Source organism: Ursus maritimus, unplaced genomic scaffold (genome assembly GCF_017311325.1).
Source record: "Ursus maritimus isolate PB19 unplaced genomic scaffold, ASM1731132v1 scaffold_26, whole genome shotgun sequence".
NCBI lineage: Eukaryota > Metazoa > Chordata > Mammalia > Carnivora > Ursidae > Ursus > Ursus maritimus.
This window is the reverse complement of record NW_024425119.1, coordinates 5,656,017-5,677,460: the sequence shown is the minus strand read 5'-3', so window position 1 is coordinate 5,677,460 and position 21,444 is coordinate 5,656,017. Positions and strand designations below refer to the sequence as shown.

The 21,444-nt window shown below is 40.8% G+C and overlaps 1 protein-coding gene across 2 annotated transcripts in view; it reads right to left on the bottom strand.

Moving 5' to 3' along the window:
* Window positions 1–17,291, bottom strand: part of NDUFA9 (NADH:ubiquinone oxidoreductase subunit A9) — a 34,631-nt gene extending 17,340 nt beyond the window's left edge. Inside the window, exons 1-6 of one of the 2 annotated variants that reach the window (XM_008704892.2) lie at window positions 17,143–17,224; window positions 14,180–14,251; window positions 9,810–9,980; window positions 9,351–9,448; window positions 5,442–5,533; window positions 4,169–4,310 (exon numbers count right to left, since the gene is read on the bottom strand). In XM_008704892.2, coding sequence (XP_008703114.2) covers window positions 4,169–4,310; window positions 5,442–5,533; window positions 9,351–9,448; window positions 9,810–9,980; window positions 14,180–14,251; window positions 17,143–17,191 — 624 coding nt within the window. In that variant the 5' untranslated portion in view covers window positions 17,192–17,224. Of the gene's footprint in view, window positions 1–4,168; window positions 4,311–5,441; window positions 5,534–9,350; window positions 9,449–9,809; window positions 9,981–14,179; window positions 14,252–17,142 lie in introns of both variants that reach the window. The other variant, XM_008704893.2, reaches the window with a different exon arrangement.
* Between the last annotated feature and the right edge of the window lie 4,153 nt (window positions 17,292–21,444).

Genomic DNA, 21,444 nt, shown 5'->3' with positions numbered 1-21,444 from the left:
GAAAATAAATACATAAAAATCATAAATTGGATAACTCAAAAGCCAAAAAAACCCCAAAAAACCCAATTTGATTAAAAAACGGGCAGAGGATCTGAATAGATTTTTTTTTTTCCAAAGAAGACACACAGATGACCAACAGGTACATGAAAAGGTGCCCAGAATCAGTAACAATCAGGGAAATGCAAACCAAAACCACAATGAGATATCAACTCACACCTATTAGCACGGCAATTACCATAAAGACAAGAAATAACAAATGTTAGTGAGGACGTGGACAAAAGGGAACCCTTGCGCACTGTTGGTGGGAATGTAAATTAGTGCAGCCACTATGGAAAACAACATGAGGTTCCTCAAAAACTTAAAAATACAACTACCATATGATCCAGCAATTCCACTTCTGCCAATATGTCCAAAGGCAATGAAAACACTAACTTGAAAGATATCTGCATTCCCATATTCAGTGCAGCACTATTCACAATCACCAAGGCATGGAAGCAATCTAACTGTCCATCGGGAGATGAAGGGATAAAGAAGATGTCATAAACAGGCACACACACATACAATGCAATATTACTCAGCCATTAAAAAAAGAAGGGAATCTTGCCATTTGCAACAACATGGATGGACCCTGAAGGAATTATGCTGAGCAAAGTATTCATATAGAGAAAGACAAATACCATATGATCTCACTTATACATGGAATTAAAAAAAAAAAAAAAAGCAACCAAAAACCCCACCAAACTCACAGATAACAGAGAACAGATGGCCAGAGGCAGGGGTGAAGGGAATCAAAATGAACAAACTTCCAGTTATAAAATAAGTAAGTCTCAGGATGTAACATACAGCATGGTGACTACAGGTAATAAGGCTGTATTTGAAAGTTGCTAATAAGAGAACAGATCACAAACGTTCTCATCACAAGCCGCGCCTGGGTAGCTCAGTCGGTTAAGCTTCGGACTCTTGATTTCGGCTCAGGTCATGATCTCAGGGTCATGGGATCAAGCCCCATGTCGGGCTCTGTGCTCAGCAGGCACTCTGTCCCTCTCCCTCTGCTCCTCTCCCCACTCATGTTCTCTCTCTCTCTCTAATAAATATAATCTTAAAAAAAAAAGTTCTCGCCACAAAAAAAAAATCTGTAACTATGTGTGGTAATGTTAACCAGATTTACTGTGGAGATCACTTCACAATATACACATACGTCAAATAATTACGTTATACACCTGAAACTAATATAATGTATGTCGGTTACACCTGAATTTAAAAAATCATAAACTGGTACCACTATACACTCATGTCATCAATTTTAACTGGGCCCTCAACATTTCCCAAGTACTATTTTCTTCTAATGTTCTCTCCTATGTTCTCTCCTATGACAATTTCAAACATTCTCTATTCTATTCAAATTCCTCCCTTACTAGTCTTTTCCTTCCAGTAAATGACTTCACCTTCTCATTCAAAGAGAAGATACAGCAGCAGACAACAACCACCTCAAGTTCCCACCAGAAAATCCACAACTCTCCTCCTTTCTTACCTCCCCTGCTCCATGACTTACTTACTTCCACTTTCTCAGGAACCTGCCCAATTGACTCTCTCCTTTATCCTCAGTCCCACTCTTTACCAGCGCCTTCTCACCAGCACTTACACAATGTCAAGACCTTCCACCTTAAAAGAACAATCCCCAACTCCACGTGCCCCTCCAGCTTCTTGCCCCCTCCCTCTTCTTACCAAACCACTTAAAAATGCCACCTGCTCTTACTGTCCCCACTACCTCAGCTCCTGCTCATGCTTTGCTCACCTGTGCTCTAGATTCTGCCCCAACACTTGCACCCAAACCATTCTTGATCAGATCACAGATGACCTCCATATCGGTAGATCCAAGGTGACTTTCCAGTTCTCACCTCACTCGGCTTCTCACTGGCATTCATAAGCAACTACTCCCCCTTGCGACACTGTCTTCCCTTGGCTTTCATGATCTTGTGCTCTCCTGGTTTCCGTCCTACCTCACCACATCTACTCCTTCTCAGTCTTTGTTTGTCTGGGTTTTTGCAGGTGCCTCCTCGTCTACCGGAGCACTAATCGTTGGTATTCCTCTGAGCCCTGTCTGAAGGTCTCTCAATCTACGCTTCCTCACTAGGCAATCTTATTCCCAAACACTGCTTCAATTAACTGGTTTTATTTTTTTTTAAGATTTTATTTATTTATTTGGGAGAGATAGAGAAGGGCAGAGCAAGAGAGAGAGAGAGAGAGAGAGAGCACGAGCAGGGGGAAGGACAGATGGAGAAGCAGGCTCCCCGCTGAGCAGGGAGCCCGCTGAAGGGGCTTGATCCCAGGACCCCAGGATCATGGCCCGAGCCGAAGGCAGACGACCAACTGACTGAGTCACCCACGTGCTCCTAATTAACTGGTTTTATATCTCCAAACCAGGCCTCACTTCTGAGCTCCAGGATCATAAACCCCATTCACCATTGTTACTTGGATGATTGACACACACCTGAAATGCAACCTGAGTCCAAAACTGGATCATCCTTTTCCTTCTCTGTAAATACTGTTTTTCTATCTTTGCTGTGCTTTGGAATTCCCTAAGGAGAGTTAAAAATATCAGTGCCCAAGTTCTATCTTGGGATAGATATCTCCAGGGATTCTATTTTCATTGGTCAGGGTGCAGGATTTTTCAAAGTTCCCTCAGTGCTTCCATTGGGCAGCTAAGGCTAAGAACCACTGCCCGAAAGCCTTGTCCTTCTCAGGTGTTTCTCCCCTATTCACCAGCACCACCATCCACCTCATGGGGTAAGCCACAGGGCTGGACATCGCTGAGTCTTCTCCCACCACTGACTCCAGCCCCCAGCCTCACCCAAGCCAGGGGCTCAGAGGAATACTAACGATTGGTGCTCTGCTACTTCTTCCAAACAAGCATGGATTCGGAGGATTCTGTGAATGCCAGGGTGGAGGCAGGCACAGAGTGCCTACGCTCATTTGCCCTCATCCATGCAGTATAAAAACGGTGAGGCTTGGATGTGCTGCTAGCCAGTGCCACGACTATGAGAAACAGAGCTTACCCAAGAAGGAGGAACTGAAAGAATCACACAGAAACAAAGCTGAAACCCTGATCAACCTTGGCACCAATGTGGCTGAGTTTCCTTCTTGCTGGATTTTTCAGATCCAGGGGCCTATAAACACCCTTTATGTTTGAGCCAGTTTACACTGAATTTTCAGATGCTAGCAATTAAATGCTCCGAACTGATAGATGCCCTCTCTCCCCCATTACATGCTCCTATGGAACAGTTCTCTACTTTGCAACACCAGGCGCAAGTGGAATTATTTTCCTCAATAGATGAGAAACTATACAGGGGCTAAGACCATGTCTGTTTTATTCACTACTGTATCCCCACCACCTAATACAATATACACCAGACAGTAGGTACTTAATAAATCATTTGTTCAATAAAAAGAATGCAGTGGGTCAAAAAGTTGGAGTCACTGGCAAAGAACTCTGTGGTCCTTATCAATCTGACCCAAAGCAGGCTCATGATAGCAGAAAAAAATGCTAAAGACAGCCCCAGATGCTGCAATTCCTCTGAGTCCTTGATCATAAAGACATTTCAGGCTATAGAATGACCCCAAATCAGAATCGTCAATCCCTAGGTACAATCTGGATGACAATGTGGTTTCTGGACATATAAAAAGCCTAAATACTAGATTTCCTTGGCAAATATTTATCCCTGTCATCCTCAGCCTTTACATTACCCTCATTAAGAGCAGCATATGACCGTGACTAGGCACAAGGTTTGAGGAAAAAAGATGGTCTTTTAACCCGTAGGTGACATGGGTAGGATGTTTTTGACAGGAATAATATTTTATCTTTTATGAGGTTTACTATATAATTCTATTATGTCCCAAGCAACTTCCAGCATTTGAAAACAGGTAAGAATGATTTACCCATTTCCAAAGCCCCTTACCATAGTTCCCTGTACACAGAAGGCACTCAACCAAAATGTCAGAACACAACACACACACCACACACGTCAATCTAATCGTGGATGTGGAGAATTAGAAACCCCTTTTATTTCTGGATATGTCAGTGAGAAACCCTTCTCACTTAACTCATGTTTCGAAGGGGTCAAGAAACTCCAGCTCTGGGAACCACTTCCCAAGTCAACTTGGCACTTACCTTATTTCTCAGATATCTAGAAGAGCTTTTAATATCAGCATTCAGATGTGAAACATGAATGAATTTTTCGACTCCAGCTTCCTTGGACACTTGAGCAATTGCCTGGGGAATCTTCACGAAAATATCCTCAAAATCAAAGTTTCTGGAAGAAGAAAAAAAAGGGGGGGAGTTAAGAACACTTGATTCAGGATTCCAAAGCTTTCCGTGATAAGCTGGTTTTCATACTATTGCTGGAATTCATAAGAATTAAAATTTAAAGGACAACGATTTAACTCCAAGTCAAAATTAATATATATGTATTTTTTGTATACATATAAATTTTACTGCTCACCATCATTACTGTACATAATTTAAACCTTACGAAAGTAAGTTATAAATCAGCACACATAATATTCTCTGTCCTCAAGGAATCCCAAGGCTGAGACCTTTTGAGAACATCTGGCTGCGCTGGTTGGGTAGGGCGGGGGGGGAAGTGTTGGGAGCTGAAAATGGACCCACTTCTCATCCCTGGGCCTTTGTTTCCCCCAGGGGAAAAAAAAACTAAAAAAATCAGTCACCAGTTGAATCCCAAAACATTAACATTACACAATAACATTAAGGCTTACACCGTACAAGGCGCTGTTATTAGTCACCACAGGAGATTTAAAGTTGAATGAGACTCTCCAAGTCACCAAAGAACTTAGAAATCTACGTGATAAGGCAGACACAGATTTTCAAACTTTAATAAATGTTAAGAAAATGGTGTGAACAAAGTGTTGTGAACTACAAGATTAAAACACTATCTGTTGATAAACATCCCACACAAAAGCTAAAAGGAATGGTTCAAACCAGTACTCGTGTCATCTTTAACCATGTGCATACCAGATCCAGAACACTGTCTACACAAGAAAAACCAATGGTCAGCTTGATGAACGGCAGGATGGACAAAATGGTCCTGCCTAATCCACCCCAGCTGGACAAATCCAAACACAGGATCAGCCGCTCATGAAGCAGCTGGTCATTCCGTCAAGGCGGTGGCACCAACCGCACTGACATAATCCCTGCTGGCTTCTGATGGGCCGCGTGTCACATTGCTCGCTGATCCCAGACTTACAGCCAACCAAGTCTCCTGCAAGGGGGTCTTGTGGGGTATGTAAACAGGTGTTCAATCAATGCTTAATGATGGACTAATTAAAAATGTGACAACTACAATGCCTGACATTAGAAGGTACCCAATGAATGTCTACTGAACCTGAAGATAGCATATGCAAAGAAAAAACAGCCGAAGACTTACTTGGTTTCCCATTCTCGCCCAACAAGATTAATGACCACATTACTGTGCTTCACTGCTCTCCGGATAGAATCTTTGTTTCTCCCGTCCCATTCCTATAAGAACAACAGCCAGTCAGATGCAAACATAAGGGCAAGTTTCAAAACAGGCCATCTGCTGTAGTCATAATACGGTATCATTTCATACAGGTTCCATTTATTATAAGAGAAATGGTCATGAGGTCTCAAACTCCCTGCTGATTCTCTGACTCTTCTGGAGACAAAGAGGTCACAGTATATCTACTTTATTCAGGTAATGAAATGATAGAATTAGAAAAAATGATATTCGTTTTTAGTGGGGCATGTCCATTGCTGGCCACCCAACTGCCCCCTGCAAGTTTGTAAGCGATTCTGGTTACCAAATCTTCCTTCCCGAAATAGAGCCAAACAGCCAAGGATCATTTGGGAGGAAAACTGACTTTCCCTTTTGGCAGCAACCAGCTACAGACTGAAGACAGGCAGAGTATCTCTTAAAGGCTAACATTAAATCGGGAGCATTCATGACTACTTTCTTATTTCTTCTTAACCCTTTCCTCTTTATAATCCCAGATCTAGTCATTTCTACTTTAAAGACATGAAAACAACACTCAGGGAGGAGTGACCTGCCTAAAAGCACAGGGTGAGCCAATGGCAGATTTCAGTGTAGAACTAAATGTCTGAATGATTCAGGCCTACAGTCAGGTTGATGATTCTTATCCAAAATGGAGACCCAGGATTAAATAATCCCAGACAAAGGTACAGCATTTTATATGTTAAAATGAAATTAGATTTTTTAAACATTTCAAAGGGAAATAATAAGTAGTAAGAAGTTCTCAGGGTCAAATGCTAAGGGGTATGTATGAGTGAGTGGAGAGAGAGTGAGAAAGGAACAATGGCGGGGAAGTGAGCAGGTGGGGCCCACTGGGCCCACTAACACACCTGTGCAATTTAGAAAAGAGAGACAGGGGCGCCTGGGTGGCACAGCGGTTAAGCGTCTGCCTTTGGCTCAGGGCGTGATCTCAGCGTTATGGGATCGAGCCCCACATCAGGCTCCTCCGCTGTGAGCCTGCTTCTTCCTCTCCCACTCCCCCTGCTTGTGTTCCCTCTCTCGCTGGCTGTCTCTATCTCTGTCAAATAAATAAATAAAATCTTTAAAAAAAAAAGAAAAGAAAAGAGAGACAGGGCTCCAGAAACCAAACTCAAGAGCAAAGGATGAAGTTCCTCCTCAGCAGGAGGAACTAGTTACAACTGATGAAGGGGAGGGGGTACATGAGACGTACAGAGTGACAGCTGGGGAGTCAGACAGGAATGCAAATTCCACTTGCCTTTTCTGAACTGTGTACAAAGTTATCTCTCCAACCTCCACATAAAATTTGAAAATACAACCTATCTCAGGGCTTTGCTATGAAGATTAAGTAAAACAGATACACGATCTACAGCACAGCTGGGTGACACAGCCAACAAAAAAAAAGCAGTTCTACACATAAAGAGCTAAAAAAGGCCTTTTTTTTTTTTTTTTTTTTTTTTTTTTTTTTAGAAAAGATGGCAAGGGTGAGGAAAAAGAATCCAAGACTCAGAGTGGAAGAGTTTGGGGCATAACTGTAGGAATGGCGCAGGAGAGAAAGAATTAAAAGGAAACTAAATTCCCAGGGATAAGGCCCAGGGGGCACAGTCAGGTTAGCAAGCCAACTGGCCATTCAGACAGCAGTTTCCAAAAGAGACTAAAGCAGGGAAATCAGTACCTCACACTTAGTATGGTCCACCCTTCTCAGAAATAAACAATAATATGGTGAATTTTATCTTTCTTGTACTTCCCCTTTTGTAAACATTATTATATTCAAAGTTATGTTTGGGGAGCCTGGGTGGCTCAGTTGGTTAAGCGTCCGACTCTTGATTTCGGCTCAGGTCATGATCTCAGGGTTGTGGATCAAGCCCCATGTTAGGCTCCATGCTGGGCACTGAGCCTGCTTAAGATTCTCTCTCCCTCTGCCCCTTCCTCCCAGACCCCCTACTCTCATATGCACTTTCGCTCTCTCTCTTAAAAAAAGTTATATGTTTAGTCTCTGTATTCTCCATTAACACTGAGAGTTCCCTGTGGTCTTGCTCATTAAGACATGCTTAGAGTTTAGCTCAATGCCAGGCACTCTATAAATACCTGTGGAAAGAATGGAATATACATCATATAGCTCAATTCCAATGACTCCACATCTGCAAGCCAGTCAAAGTTTTCACCTATTATTTGTGAAATACTTTAATTTTGAGGATTGACAAAATAATAATCTCAAGTCACAAAGAAACAGGAAAAAAGCTAAGCTCCTCTAACTGTAAGACCAAGAAGATATTTGAGAATAAGATTTTAGAGAAGAAAAACAATTTAGAAACAAGAAATTTCCAACACAGTATTATACTTGGCTTGTGAATGTTCAGTAAGGAATAAATGAAAATGCTATTGGGGCGCCTGGGTGGCACAGCGGTTAAGCGTCTGCCTTCGGCTCAGGGTGTGATCCCGGCGTTACGGGATCTAGCCCCACATCAGGCTCCTCCGCTATGAGCCTGCTTCTTCCTCTCCCACTCCCCCTGCTTGTGTTCCCTCTCTCGCCGGCTGTCTCTATCTCTGTCGAATAAATAAATAAAATCTTTAAAAAAAAAAAAAAGAAAATGCTATTAAAAATAAGTAAAAATTTAAAAGAGATCACAAATAATCTGCATGAATAGATCACAGATCTTCAGGATGTTTACCACATTATTTTTTAAAAGGGGAAGTGTGTACATGGAAGAGCTCAACTCCATACAGAATGACAAAAGCAGGACACTTTAGCCAGAAGAATAGGAGACCAAGCATCAAGGCCTACAGTGTTTCTCAATAGGATAATATGCACTAGGGGCAGTGTAACTCATTGTGGGAAGGGACCACCCTGGGAGCTGTATGATATTTAGCATCCCTGGTCCCTAGCTAATAAACCAGCGTGGTCTCCAGTCACTGTGGCAACCAAAAAGGCCCACACATTTTTTAATCACCTCCCTGAAAGGTCCCCCTTACCCCGTTCCCCACCACCTCGCCCCACTGGCAACTCTTGGCCAACAGAAGAACCTACAGATTATAGAATAACAATAGGGAAGCACAGCAAGCACTGCTCTGTCTGTGCCAAGGAAACCAAGTTATGAAACACCCTATTTGTGATTTTCACCATCGACAGAAGCACTGTCCAACACAAATAGAACATGAGGCAGGCACAGGCCATTCGAATTTTCCACCAGTCACATTTAAAAGAGTAAAAAGAAACAGGTGAAATTCATTTTAATAATATACTTTATTTAACCCAATATATCCAAAGTATTATTTTCATGTGTAATAAGTGTAAAAAATTATTAACGATATATATCATTTTCTTTGTACTACGTCTTTGAAATCTGGTGTGTGTTTTTTACTTACAGCACATCTTAATTAAGATTAGCCACATGTCAAGTGTTCAAAGGCCACACGTGGCTAGTGGCTACCGCACTGGATGGCACAGGCCTAGAGCAGGGGTCAGCAAACCATGCCCCAAAGACAAATCTAGCCCATAGTCTAACATTGTAAATAAAGTTTTATTAGAACACAGCTACTTCCATTCATTTATATATTATCTATGGCCACTTAAGGCTAGAAGGGCAGAGCAGAGTAATCATGAAAAGACCCTGTGACCTACAAAAGCTAAAATATTTACTATCTGGCCCTTCACAGAAAATGTTTGTCAACTGCTGGGCAAGAGTTTGTAAGAATGGGGTGAATGAAGGATGCCCTTGGTTCACTCTGGGATGAAATTGCTGCTTTATTACACTGCCTCTCTCTCCTAAAAACAACCTCAGTAATTTACATCTGTCAATTCCAATAATCAGTCACATAGGCTCTTACCAGAAAGATAATCTGGCCCAGGTCACCCATGGGACGAAGGTGCATGGTGTCATATGGATCACACCGATAGGGTACGATCATCTGTGACCCCATACGTCCTAAAAAAGAAAGAATTGAAACAAGGATCAACATTAACATAATATGGATACTTACAGAACAGTGATTTGGTAAATATTTAACTTCTAGTATGATAAGTGAACGGATACGAGGTTTAACAAAAAGCCTATTTTGCTGCGCTAGAGATGCCGTAACTCTTCAGAGACCACATTCCTGTTTCTACATCCTATACAGGAAGCAGGATAATGCTTCCTAATGTATAGCAGATCAAAATTACAGAAGTCCGAGACAGGAGTGATTTGTAACACTGTTACATTGAAAAGAAACGTGGTTCGTGGCTTCTCACGAGGCAACCCTAATAAATGGCACTGGAGCATACGGAACCCAAGGAACTTTACTTACCGAGGTGGTTGACAACATATCGGCCCAGGAATCCAGTTGCTCCAAACACAGTGGCCACAATCCCACTGACTGAGGAACGCCCACCTTTGCCATGAGGTATGACTGCATGATGAAGCTGGCGCCGGGGTGGGCCAGCAAACACAGCTGCAGCTCTTGCAGCAATAGAAGAACCTTAAACAAAACCCCAGAGTATACAAAAACGGCAAATGTTAATATAAAAGTGAGTATGAATAACCTCTTTTCCTAGAAACTGGTAACGTTGTTTTGCTATCAGTACTTTCATTTACTTAAGTTTAAAATGAACTTTTAAATCAACAGTTGTCATTGAAGTGCTGACAGCAATAATAAACACGAACTGCTGCAACGAAGAATCCATGTGTCATAAAGAAATACATATAAAAATCAGAAAGGACAGCTGATCCTTCAACAACACAGGTTTGAACTGCACGGGTCCAGTTATATGCAGATTTTTTCAATAAAAGCAGCACAGTACTATATTTTCTCTGTTATGATTTTCTTTAATAACATTTTCTTTTCTCTCACTTGATCATAAGAACACGGTATATAATACATACACATAAAATATACAGAATATGTTAATCAACTATTTACATGACCAGTAAGGTTTCTGGTCAACAGGAGGCTATTAGTAGTTAAGTTTTAGGGGAACCAAAAACTGCACATGAATTTTTGACTACAGGGATGGGGGGGTGCTCAGTGTCCCTAACTACTGCATTGTTCAAGAGTCAACTGTAAACTCCCTGCCCTGTGGGATACAATATACCTAGGAAGCTAAATCACATTTCAAAAATAAAAAGTTACATATTAGGAGAGTATAATCCTCCACAGTAAAAGGAACTGAGAGAACGCAAAGGAAGGAAGCAATAAATTAGAAGGTTATGAGGAAGGATTCCTGGATAACGTGGATTTCCAGTTTTACTGAGAAATAATCGACATACATCACTGTGTAAGTTTAAGGTGTAGAGCATGATGGTTTGACGTACATATATTATAAAATGATCACAACACGTTCAGCTTATGTTCATCATCTCATAGAGATATAATAAAAAGGAAAGAAGAAAAAAACAATTTCCTCCTTGTGATGAGAACTCTTAGCCTAACTACCTTAATGTTTCTATGCATCCTACTGCAGCACTAGCTCTAGTCACCATGTTGAACATGACATCACGAGTCTTACTTATAACTGCAGATTTGTACTTTTGATCACCTTCCTCCAATCCCCCCTCCTGCAACCCTCTGACTCTAGGAACCACAAGTCTGAGTTCTTTTTTGGAGTTTGGGTTTGTTTGTTTTTTTTTTAATTTATTTATTTGACAGAGAGAGAGACAGCCAGCGAGAGAGGGAACACAAGCAGGGGGAGTGGGAGAGGAAGAAGCAGGCTCCCAGCAGAGGAGCCTGATGTGGGGCTCGATCCCGTAACGCCGGGATCACGCCCTGAGCCGAAGGCAGAAGCTTAACCGCTGTGCCACCCAGGCGCCCCCGGAGTTTGGGTTTCTTTTTAATCCCACATGTAAGTGAGATCATACAAAGTTGAGATCATACAGTATTTGTCTTTCTCTGACATATTTCACTTAACATCATGCCTTCAGGGTCCATCCATGTTGCAGCAAATGTTTGGATATCCTAGTTTTTTATGGCCGAAAAATGTGCCATCATATATAACACCACAACTTCTTTATCTGTTCATCCCCCGATGGACACTTAGGTTGTTTTCATGTCCCAGCTATTGTAAATAATACTGCAATAAACGTGAGAGTGCAGATACCTTTTTTGAATTAGTATTTTCATTTCCTTTGAACATATTAGCAGAAGTGGAATTGCTGGATCACACAGTAGTTGTATTTTTAATTTTTTGAGGAACCTCCATGCTGTTTCCCATAGTGGCCATTCCCTTTTCTCCACATCCTCGCTAACATTTGTTATCTCTTGTCTTTTCATGATGGTGATTCTAATGTGAAAGGTGGTATCTCATTGTGGTTTTAATTTGCATTTCCCTGATGACAAGTGATCTTGAGAATCTTTTCATGTACCTGTTGGTCTTCACATATCTTCTCTGCCCATTTTTTAATTGGGTTATTGGTGAGTTTTTTGCTATTGAGCAATAAACTAGTTTGAGTAAGGTTTAAAGAGGAACAACAGAAGAATAGATTTCCGTGTGAAACACATAACACATACAACAGTGTAGAAGTGGGAATGAATAAGCCAGTGCAGGGAACAGAAGATTTGCCTGGAACAGACTCTGAAACAGATAATGAATAAAAAAATGAAGTTGATGATACATGCTGGAGGTAGAGGACTATTAGTAAAGAACATTTTTTAAAAAAGAGTACACTTCAGATAATATAAAGCTATTGAAAATCATCAAAAGTAATGACAAAAGGAGTGTTTGAAAAAAGATTTTCTGACCTTTAGAAAGGTTAATTTGTCAAACCTCTCACTATACATCTCCATACTATATGTGCAAGGAGACCATGTGGCCTTAGCCTGGGCATCTGCAAGGTGGGGAAACACAACTTCCCATTGCAGACCATTCTCATTTGAGCCATTCTAACAGAGGGTTCCACCACATGGGAGATCAATGACTGTTTCCCAGCAGCTTTGATCCTTTTGTTCCTCTGGAATAACAAAGAACAAATCTATTCCCTCTCCTGAATTTAAGTGCAGCAATTATATCTCTACTAAGTCTTCTCCAGGTTACACATCCCCAGTTCCATCAATTATTCTTCATTCAGCAGAGGTGTGAAATTCCTTCAGAATCACACTCCCATTTTCAAGTCCCTTGAAACATATTAGGGCAGAGTTTTAGAGCGATCTTTTTTTTTTTTTTTTTTTTAAGATTTTTGCTTTTTCAGTAATCTCTACCCCCAACATGGGGCTTGAACTCACAACCCTGAGATCAAGAGTCGCATGCTCTACCAACTGAGCCAGCCAGGCACCCCCTAGGGCAGAGTTTTAGAGCAAGTTACATAACTTTCAGGGAATAAATAAAAAATAAAATGTTTAAAGTACTAATAAACTTCTGCTACAATCAACAAACTGTTTACCATCAGCATTGGTGCTTTGTAAACTTGGGGAAAGCTGAAAGAAAAAAACAGGAATCGCTTTAGAAAACCTGTGTTTGAAAAAGAAAGGAAAGGAAAGGAAAGGAAAGGAAAGGAAAGGAAAGGAGGAAGGAAGGAAGGAAGGAAGGAAGGAAGGAAGGAAGGAAGAAAGAAAGAAAGAAAGAAAGAAAAAAGAAAAGAAAAGGAAAGGTTTCTGGGTTTCTGCCCAGAAACCATGGCTTTTCCCTATCCAAAACGAAATTAGAGAGAAATAGCCTAGCTTACTGAAAGTGACTGAAACTGCAAAGATTAAAAACAAACATTGCAGATCGCACACATAACAACAAACTGTTATCACAATAACAGCTAAACTTACAAAGCCGTTAGCAGATGCCGGGCATTGTTCTAAGTGCTCAGTAGGTATTATCTTATTTAATATTATTCTTACTGTCATTTTGCAGATGAGGAAACTCAGGCTCAGAGAGTTTAAGTGACTTGCCTGAAAACCCAGCAAAGGAGACTGAAAAGCAGCCCAGTAAGAAAAGGGGAAAACAAAAGGAAATGGTACCCAGAAGGCAAATGAAGAAAGGGACTGACAGAGGTAAGAGTTAACTCTATCAGAGGCTGCTGAAAAGTGAGGTGGGATGGGGACAGAGGATCATAGACCTAGAAGAGGCTGGTTTTGAATGGCCTTAATAAGAGCAATTTTATTGCTGTGGGAACGACAGCATGACTCAAGCAGGCAAGAGAGAATGTGAGGCAAAGAAGTGGGAAAAGGAGTATCGATTCTTCTGAGGAGACATGATGTAAAGGGGTAAAAGGGACTGGAGGAACATGAGAACAAGGAAGGATTTTTTTTTTTAATATAAGCTATTATAACATATTTGTACACTGACAGAAATGACCCAGTAGAGGGGAAAAATGAACGATTCCGGAGAGGGAATGCCCAGGGAACTGAAGATGGGATGGAATGCAAAACAAAGGAACTGGCTTTAGATCAAAGCAGGAGGAGCTCATCCACTGTCACAGGACGGAAAGCTGAGAATTATCACAGCTCAGCTATTAGATTTTTATGGTAGGAAAAAGATCATTCTCATCTGATTCCTCTGATTTCTAGGTGAAGGTGAGCATGAGACACAAGCACATGTTAAAAGTTTTAGGAGACTGACAATGTTAAATAATCAGCATGGAAAAGGGAAAGCAAATTTCTTTGAAAAATATACTGCTGAAAATCTACTTGATATTTGTATTCATGAATTTAAAACAAGGTCAGTCAGTTTGGAGTTTTCCGTAGCTCAGTTCTCTTACCGCTCAGAGGTACGCAGGAAATATGTGGAAAGCTTGGTTTAATCAGCGTTTTGGTTGCCACAGGCAGATGGGCTGGGGAGTTAAGAATGTATGAGGGAATGATTAGAATGATCAGTAAGGAAGGAAATAAAGACACTGGACAAAGGACAGTAAATAAAACAGGAAGAATGACTGAAGTCAAGGAATTAATACCTCAAATGATTGTTAGGAGGATTACAGTAAATGTATATAAAGCATTTAACATATTATCTAGCGCATGTTAGGCACTCCATGAGTAACAGATGCTTTCGTTTGTTATTACTTCAAAATCTCTCAGGTGATGTTACACTAACCTCATGAGATTTGTTTATTTTTCCCCAACAATTATAGGCCAAGGACTATTCTAGAAACTGTGACTAGCACAATAAAAAAGACAAAGTCCCTGCCCTCAGGGAGCTTACATTTTAGAGAGTTGACTTGAAAATTAATGTATGGGTAGGTAGCTGTCACAGTGCTCAATAAATCTAAGTTGTTACCTTCTTTGGCTCCAACCTCTCTATTTTCTTCCATATGTTACGAACACCATTAGGAGAGTAATATTCTTTATTCATTAAATTCCTCTCGTCAAAAACCTCTGTTGGGGGGCGCCTGGGTGGCACAGCGGTTAAGCGTCTGCCTTCGGCTCAGGGCGTGATCCCGGCGTTGTGGGATCAAGCCCCACATCAGGCTCCTCTGCTATGAGCCTGCTTCTTCCTCTCCCACTCCCCCTGCTTATGTTCCCTCTCTCGCTGGCTGTCTCTATCTCTGTCAAATGAATAAATAAAATCTTAAAAAAAAAAAAAAAACCTCTGTTGGTTTCTTACTGTAATATATAAACCAATCTTCTCCGAACATAATTGCTTGCACACTGCATTAGTTCTAAACATTTACTTATAAATCACATATACATTCTGTGTAGTACCAACACATCATATACACTATAAGACATTAAATACAAAACATATTAAAGCACTTAGAATAGTGTCTGGTATATAGTTCGAACTATGTAAGTGTTAGTTATTGTTGTTATTATTTCTAAAAATGGTTTTTAAGGTCTAATACTGTATTTTTGTATTCCACTGATTCCCCTTGCAAAACCCACTTTGGAGACTACTGGACTAAACTGCTTGACTTCCAAAGTCCTCCATTATTTGATCCCATCTAACATACTCGACTTTCTTTCCTACTATTCCCATATCTACAGGTATTCACTGCCTCCTAAGTACTTTGTGATTCCATTCTCACCACCTTGTCCTTGCCCATGCCAGGAAAATGCCCACCTTCTCTGACTTTCCCAAATATAACAACCCTTAAAAAAAAAAAAATCAGTGGAAGCACTGCAATTCTCCACTGGTCTTTCAATGTTCCCTCACTACCTCAAATGACACTAATCTTTCCCTTTTCTAATTTCCTATGGTACTTAACAGTCTCTCCACATCTCACCATATATAATTGTTTTACACAGTTACGTTCTATAGCTTTTTGATTATGTTACACACTAGACTTGCCTCTCTAGAGTTCACGCAAAAGCTTACCTTACCAGAGATGATAAAGCATAGAGGTTAAGAGCACAAGCTATGGTTACAATTAAAAAGATGTTAAAGTGAAAATATTTATGAAAATATTAGGACAGTGATTAGCAGATAGCTGATACACAACAAATAGCAATTATCATTCATGATCTACATTATGTCACACCAATGTAATACTTCCACAAGAACTAACAAATGTCTTTGCAAAGAAGTCATGGCTACAAAACCATCCACTTTAAACGATGTGAACCAATCACCTTCCCAGTGGTATGCAGGAACTCTATCCAAGATGGAAAATAGAAAAGTGTCCTCCAAATACTCCGGACTTGCTCCTCAGCCTAAACATCAGAACGACTTGTGGAGCTTTTTTAAACCTAAGGTGCAAGGAGCCAGTCTCAAAAATTCTGATTCTATACCTCTGCAATGAGTCCCCATTTCTATTTTTTCTAAAGCACTAAAAATGGTTCTGACATGCAGATAATTTTGAGAGCAAACGATATTTGATAGTGACTTGAATACACTATGGAAAAATACAACTTTTGGAGGTCGATTGGGGCAAATTTGTGAAAGGGTTGAGGGGGAAGAATGATAATGAAGTGTAACTGTATTTCCAATTTCCTTGCTTTTCTTGCCTCATTTTGTGAGTGTAAGCAAAAAATGTGTATTTTCAAATTGAGGACCATGACAGCAGATCCAATCAGAATAGAAGGAAAAATGGGCAATGCTAGACAAACTTTAAGGTATCCTTTACTCTTCTTCACTTTCCTTTCCACCAAGCTCCTGATTGTTCTCTCTCCAGCATCCCTCGCTCCCCCAGACCCTAGTGCCTAGACCTAACACACTCTACATATGCAGGGATGCTTCTGAGTTAGAAAGTGCTTTTATAAATATTACTTTATTTAGTCTTTTCAGAAACTCCCTGACGTTGTGGTATTATCAACCCCACTGTAACATGAAGAATCTGAAATTGAGACAGATTAAGGGCTTGCACAAGGTCATACAGTCAATCCATTAAGAAACTTCTCTCACTATCCTTTTTTTTTTCTCCCATTCTTTTCAGATTCCTCCCCCCAAACCCCCGAACGTCCCGCCGCCGGCCACACAAATTTTCCATAACCTCAAACCTTTACAACCCTATCAGAACCGATTCTTTCGATCCTTTACACGTCCCCCACTTTCTCCTTTTCCCTTCCCGGTGCTCACGCTTGCTCAGCACAGACCCCTTCTCAGTGTACAATTTAATGTGAGCCGAAGAGGGGAAAAGGAAAGAAGAAACTACAGGCAGTCCCGGACCTAAAAAGACCAAGGTGATTGGGCAGTCAGAGTGACCGCTGCAGCACGGCGCCACTCTCAACACTTCGGATCCCCGTCTCGGAATCCCGATCGGGGGTCGCTGTTCCCGGTGACACTTACGTGACATTGGCAGGGCCCGGACAACCCGGGGGTGAGCGGCGGCCGCCATCTTCTCCCACAATCCCCCACGGTCGGCGCTCCGACCCACTACGGCTACTGAGTTGGGCCAAAAGTGATCTTCCACGCCTGTCTGCGCAGGCGCTAATCGGGAAGAGAAGGGGTGGGTCAGAGATTGGGATAGGGTGTAGAGAGAAGAGAGCTGGGGAGAGAGCAAGGCGCAAGGGAGGAAACGTAAAGGAGAGGGCAAAGAAGGGAAATAAAGAAGAATCTTGGGGTTAGAATCTCAGATCTGGAGTGGACTGTAAAGATAATCTCATTGCCACAGAACGTGAAGTTAAGAGTCAAACACTGACGGACTGAAGGGCATGCAAAATGGCAGAGCCCGAGCTGCAGGGAGACCAATTTTCCTGGCTCTCAGTTCAGTTCATTATTCCCTGAAAATGTCAGGTAGAGCAGCTTTGGTGAGACTAGGGGGAAATAGAGGCGTGGTCCCTGCACTAGGGAAGTTCTCTAAGGAGAGAACTAGGGTCCAGCGGAGAGGTTGGACAAGAAAGGAGTGAGGCGGGGCTCAGAGAAAGGAAGGAAGAGAATAGAAATGAGGATGTGCACGTCGAACTCGCCAAGCACAATCTCTCCTCGGAGCCTTAGCTCTTGCTGTACCCTTTACCTGGCATGCTCACTCAGATGTCTACACCAGCTCAAGTTTTTGCTCGAAGAAAACTTGTCTGACACCCAAGGTGGTCATCATTCCTTCGTCTCTGTTGTTTTTACTTAATATGAAACGATTTATCACCACCTGACATATTGTTCCAGGGATTCTTAATCTGGGGTGTGATTCATGAGTGGGCTCAAGGAAGTCTGTGAACCTCCTGAAATGTTACGTAAAATTTTGTGGTTATGTATGCCACTGCACATTTTTCTAGAAGGAAACTCAAGAGGACTCTAGAACAACAGTTCATAATTTTTATTTTCTTAACTGTGGACCTCTTTGAGAATCTGCACAGTTCTAGAAAGAGATTTCTAGAGCCTGAGGATATTGCAGAAAGATTAAACACTTGGATTTTTAAATAGTTTATTCTGGTTGCTTACAATGTGTGGGTGGGAGACAGCAAACAGCAACCTGTCCTGAGACATCTGCCTTGGGCTTATCAGAAAACAAACTAGTTTGGGGGATCTTTCTAGATTTGGTAATTCTTTCAGTGCTTTGTTTTTATCAGGAAGAAAGTAGTGTGAGTTGCTACTGAGTAGAGGTTGCCTGTTGTTGCACTTGTAAAATAGGTTGTTTCCCACTCCATCCCACCCCCACTATTTCTTGCAGTGTCATATACCAAATTGAATTGGAAGAGAAAAGAAGTTCTTGAAGAAATTTTATCAGAGAGGTTTAATAATGCTACACAGTCTTATATTTCTTGGCCTCATCTGGTGTTCACCCAGGACTTAAAATTCTCTAATGTTTGATTTTGGGGTCAATATGAATATAAAATTCTTAACTGGTTCTGATAAATTGACAGACCCCATTATCATCAGCAGTCTCCTAACACCTGTGTAACGTGGCAAGTCTGCTCTTTTACATCTCGAAGTCAAACACTGACTCATGTTCTCAATACTAATTTCAAGATGGCATATTGTTGAAAGAGCACTGACTTAAAACTCAGAATATTAGATCCCTCTCCTAGCTCTACCAGTTAGTAGTTGTAATCTGGGCAGGTTTCTACATCTATCAAACAGGGAAAGTAATACCTGCCCTGTTACCTCAAAAGATTATTGTGAGGATAAGATGACATAATGGGTGTGAAGGTGCATTGTCAACTGCAAAATACTATATGCATGTATGTGAAGTCCTATTTAAATACCACTGAAGTATCAAAATTCTAGACTATTAGAGCTGGAAGGGATCTTAAGAGATGAGTAAGCCCAATTTCTTTATTTTAAAGTTGAAGAAACTGAGATAGTGTAAAAGATCATCAGTAGATAAATAACCTTGTTGAAGGAAACCTGTAACAAACCAGTCAGTCACTTTGGAATTTGTTAACAATTTTAATCTTTATATTGTGGCCTTGATCAAGATTATTTTTGTTTCATGGAAACTACGTACTAGTCCTATACTTAATCATTAATTTAGAGTACATAGGGCAATATTTCCAAGGAGAATGAACTATGAATAAAGTCCTCCTTAAGGATAGAAATTGTCAACCAAATCCCTCTAAGTCTGATTTGTCCCAGTACATTGCCTCAGATTGAGGCATTGCAGACAATGGATTAGTGCTACTTTAAGCACTGAAGATAAATTATAAACCAGAGATGGTCAGTTTGGGCAAAATATCTGCAAATTTATGTATGTATGTATGTATGTTTACAAAAGGCAAGATGCTTATAACTCAGAGTCAAGGCTGGGTCCACAAAATGAAGTGATTCCATGGGCTTTGCATAAAAAAATTTAGTAGTTTCTCAATTTTTATTTCTTCCTCTCTGTACCCATCTGAATTTGTTCATACATAATATTCTGTTGTTTTAAGTGCAATCCATTGGCAAAATTTTCCCCTCCCATATTCCCTGCCTAAATTAGATACCTAAAGGAGAAAATCAATTAGGGGAAAGCCAGCCCATTCCTTCCAAACTAAGCTACAGAGACATGGAGTGTATCTTAACCTATCCCCCTTGTCCTTTGACAACTCAGTTTCTGATAGCCTCCCTACCGTTGCTATAGTGACAGTGATATCACCAGTTGCGATTCTGATGTCACTCTTCAGTCCCAACAAGGGGGAGGTACATGGAAGGCTGGGGGAGGAAACAAGATCTTGAGCTGAGCAAGAACATCCCAGCATCTTCACTGACTTTCACAGTATAGTCTGGAGTCTTCTGTGGTTCACTATTCCAGTACTACAGAGGTAGGAAATTCCACTGGACTGATAAAACAGCCCATTTTCTGAGCCTCTGTAGTAAAAAAGGAGAATTCAGTGACAAGTGATGGTTAACTTTATACGTATAACCCAGCCTTCCTCTTTGCACCGTCAATTTTAATTTTACATCAGAGTTTTCTGGAAATAAATGAGCTTCTCCCTCAGTAGCATTACAGCCTAAACCTATCATCTTTGCTGCTGAAATTTTAATTTTGTTGCAGATTTAACCAGATCTCCTTGGCCATCCTTTTGGGATCATGAGGGGGTCTTACTCCTCACTTCCCAATTTGACAATGAGACTGGAAGCTTAACTACCTGCTGACTTCTCTTCATTGTGTAGCTATTCCAAAAGTTTTTTTTTTTCTTCTCCCAGTGCTCTAATAGCAAAATCAGACTGGTGTAGCTCTGAGTCCTGATTCTTACTTACTTTCCTCCTCTCTACTGTTGTTTGGCTAGACAATAGAGAACTTGTCCTTCCTCCACATATACACACACACACACACACACACATATATATATATATAAAATATATATTCCTCCTATTATATTCTTACTTACTTTCCTCCTCTCTACTGTTGTTTCTGAAGCCTTGGCTTGACAATAGAGAACTTGGAAAAGGCGGGAGATATATATAGATATATATCTAGATATCTATATAGATATATATCTATATATATCCCTACATGTGGAGGAAGTGTCTGTATTTATGGGGCACCAGAGGAAGAAGCTAAGGGAAAGTAAAAACGGAGGAGATCCACAGAGAAGCCTAACAGTGAATGGTATCACCAAGGGAAAAGACAGGCACACACTTCTAATCCTTATTTAAACAAAATCAATTGTAACTGATGTCAGCAATAACCAAATTTATTGTGTACAATGTGCCAGGCACTTAGAAGAAGGGAATGAGCGAGAAAAGGAGAATGGATATAATCGAATATATTCTTCCTTTTTAAAACTAGTAATAAAACTTGGTTGAATAAACTTTAAAACCTAATCAGATATGTATCAACCCTCCAAAACTTCATTTATGTTGCCTGTAATTTGGGCTTTTCTGTGACTTTAAGAACCTTGAGTAAACAAGGAGCCTCTTGCTTATGATGGATGTAGGAGAAAAATGTCTTGAGATAGAACTATAGTCTGAAGTACAGGAACCATAACCAGATCCCTGTGTTATGCCCTCTCTGGCTGGCATTCACAATTTGCACTCCTTCTCAATTATTACTGAGGTAGTAACCACATTGGCACTTTTAAGGGGTATCCCTTCTATGGGCCACAGGGTCCCTCTATTGGCTATAGAAAAATTTCCTAGCTTCTGGGATGTTAACCTGCAAAGATGTAATATTTAAAGGAATATATCCAGCGTTTTTAACATTCCCTTTCTGGGCCTCAGTTTCTTAATCTG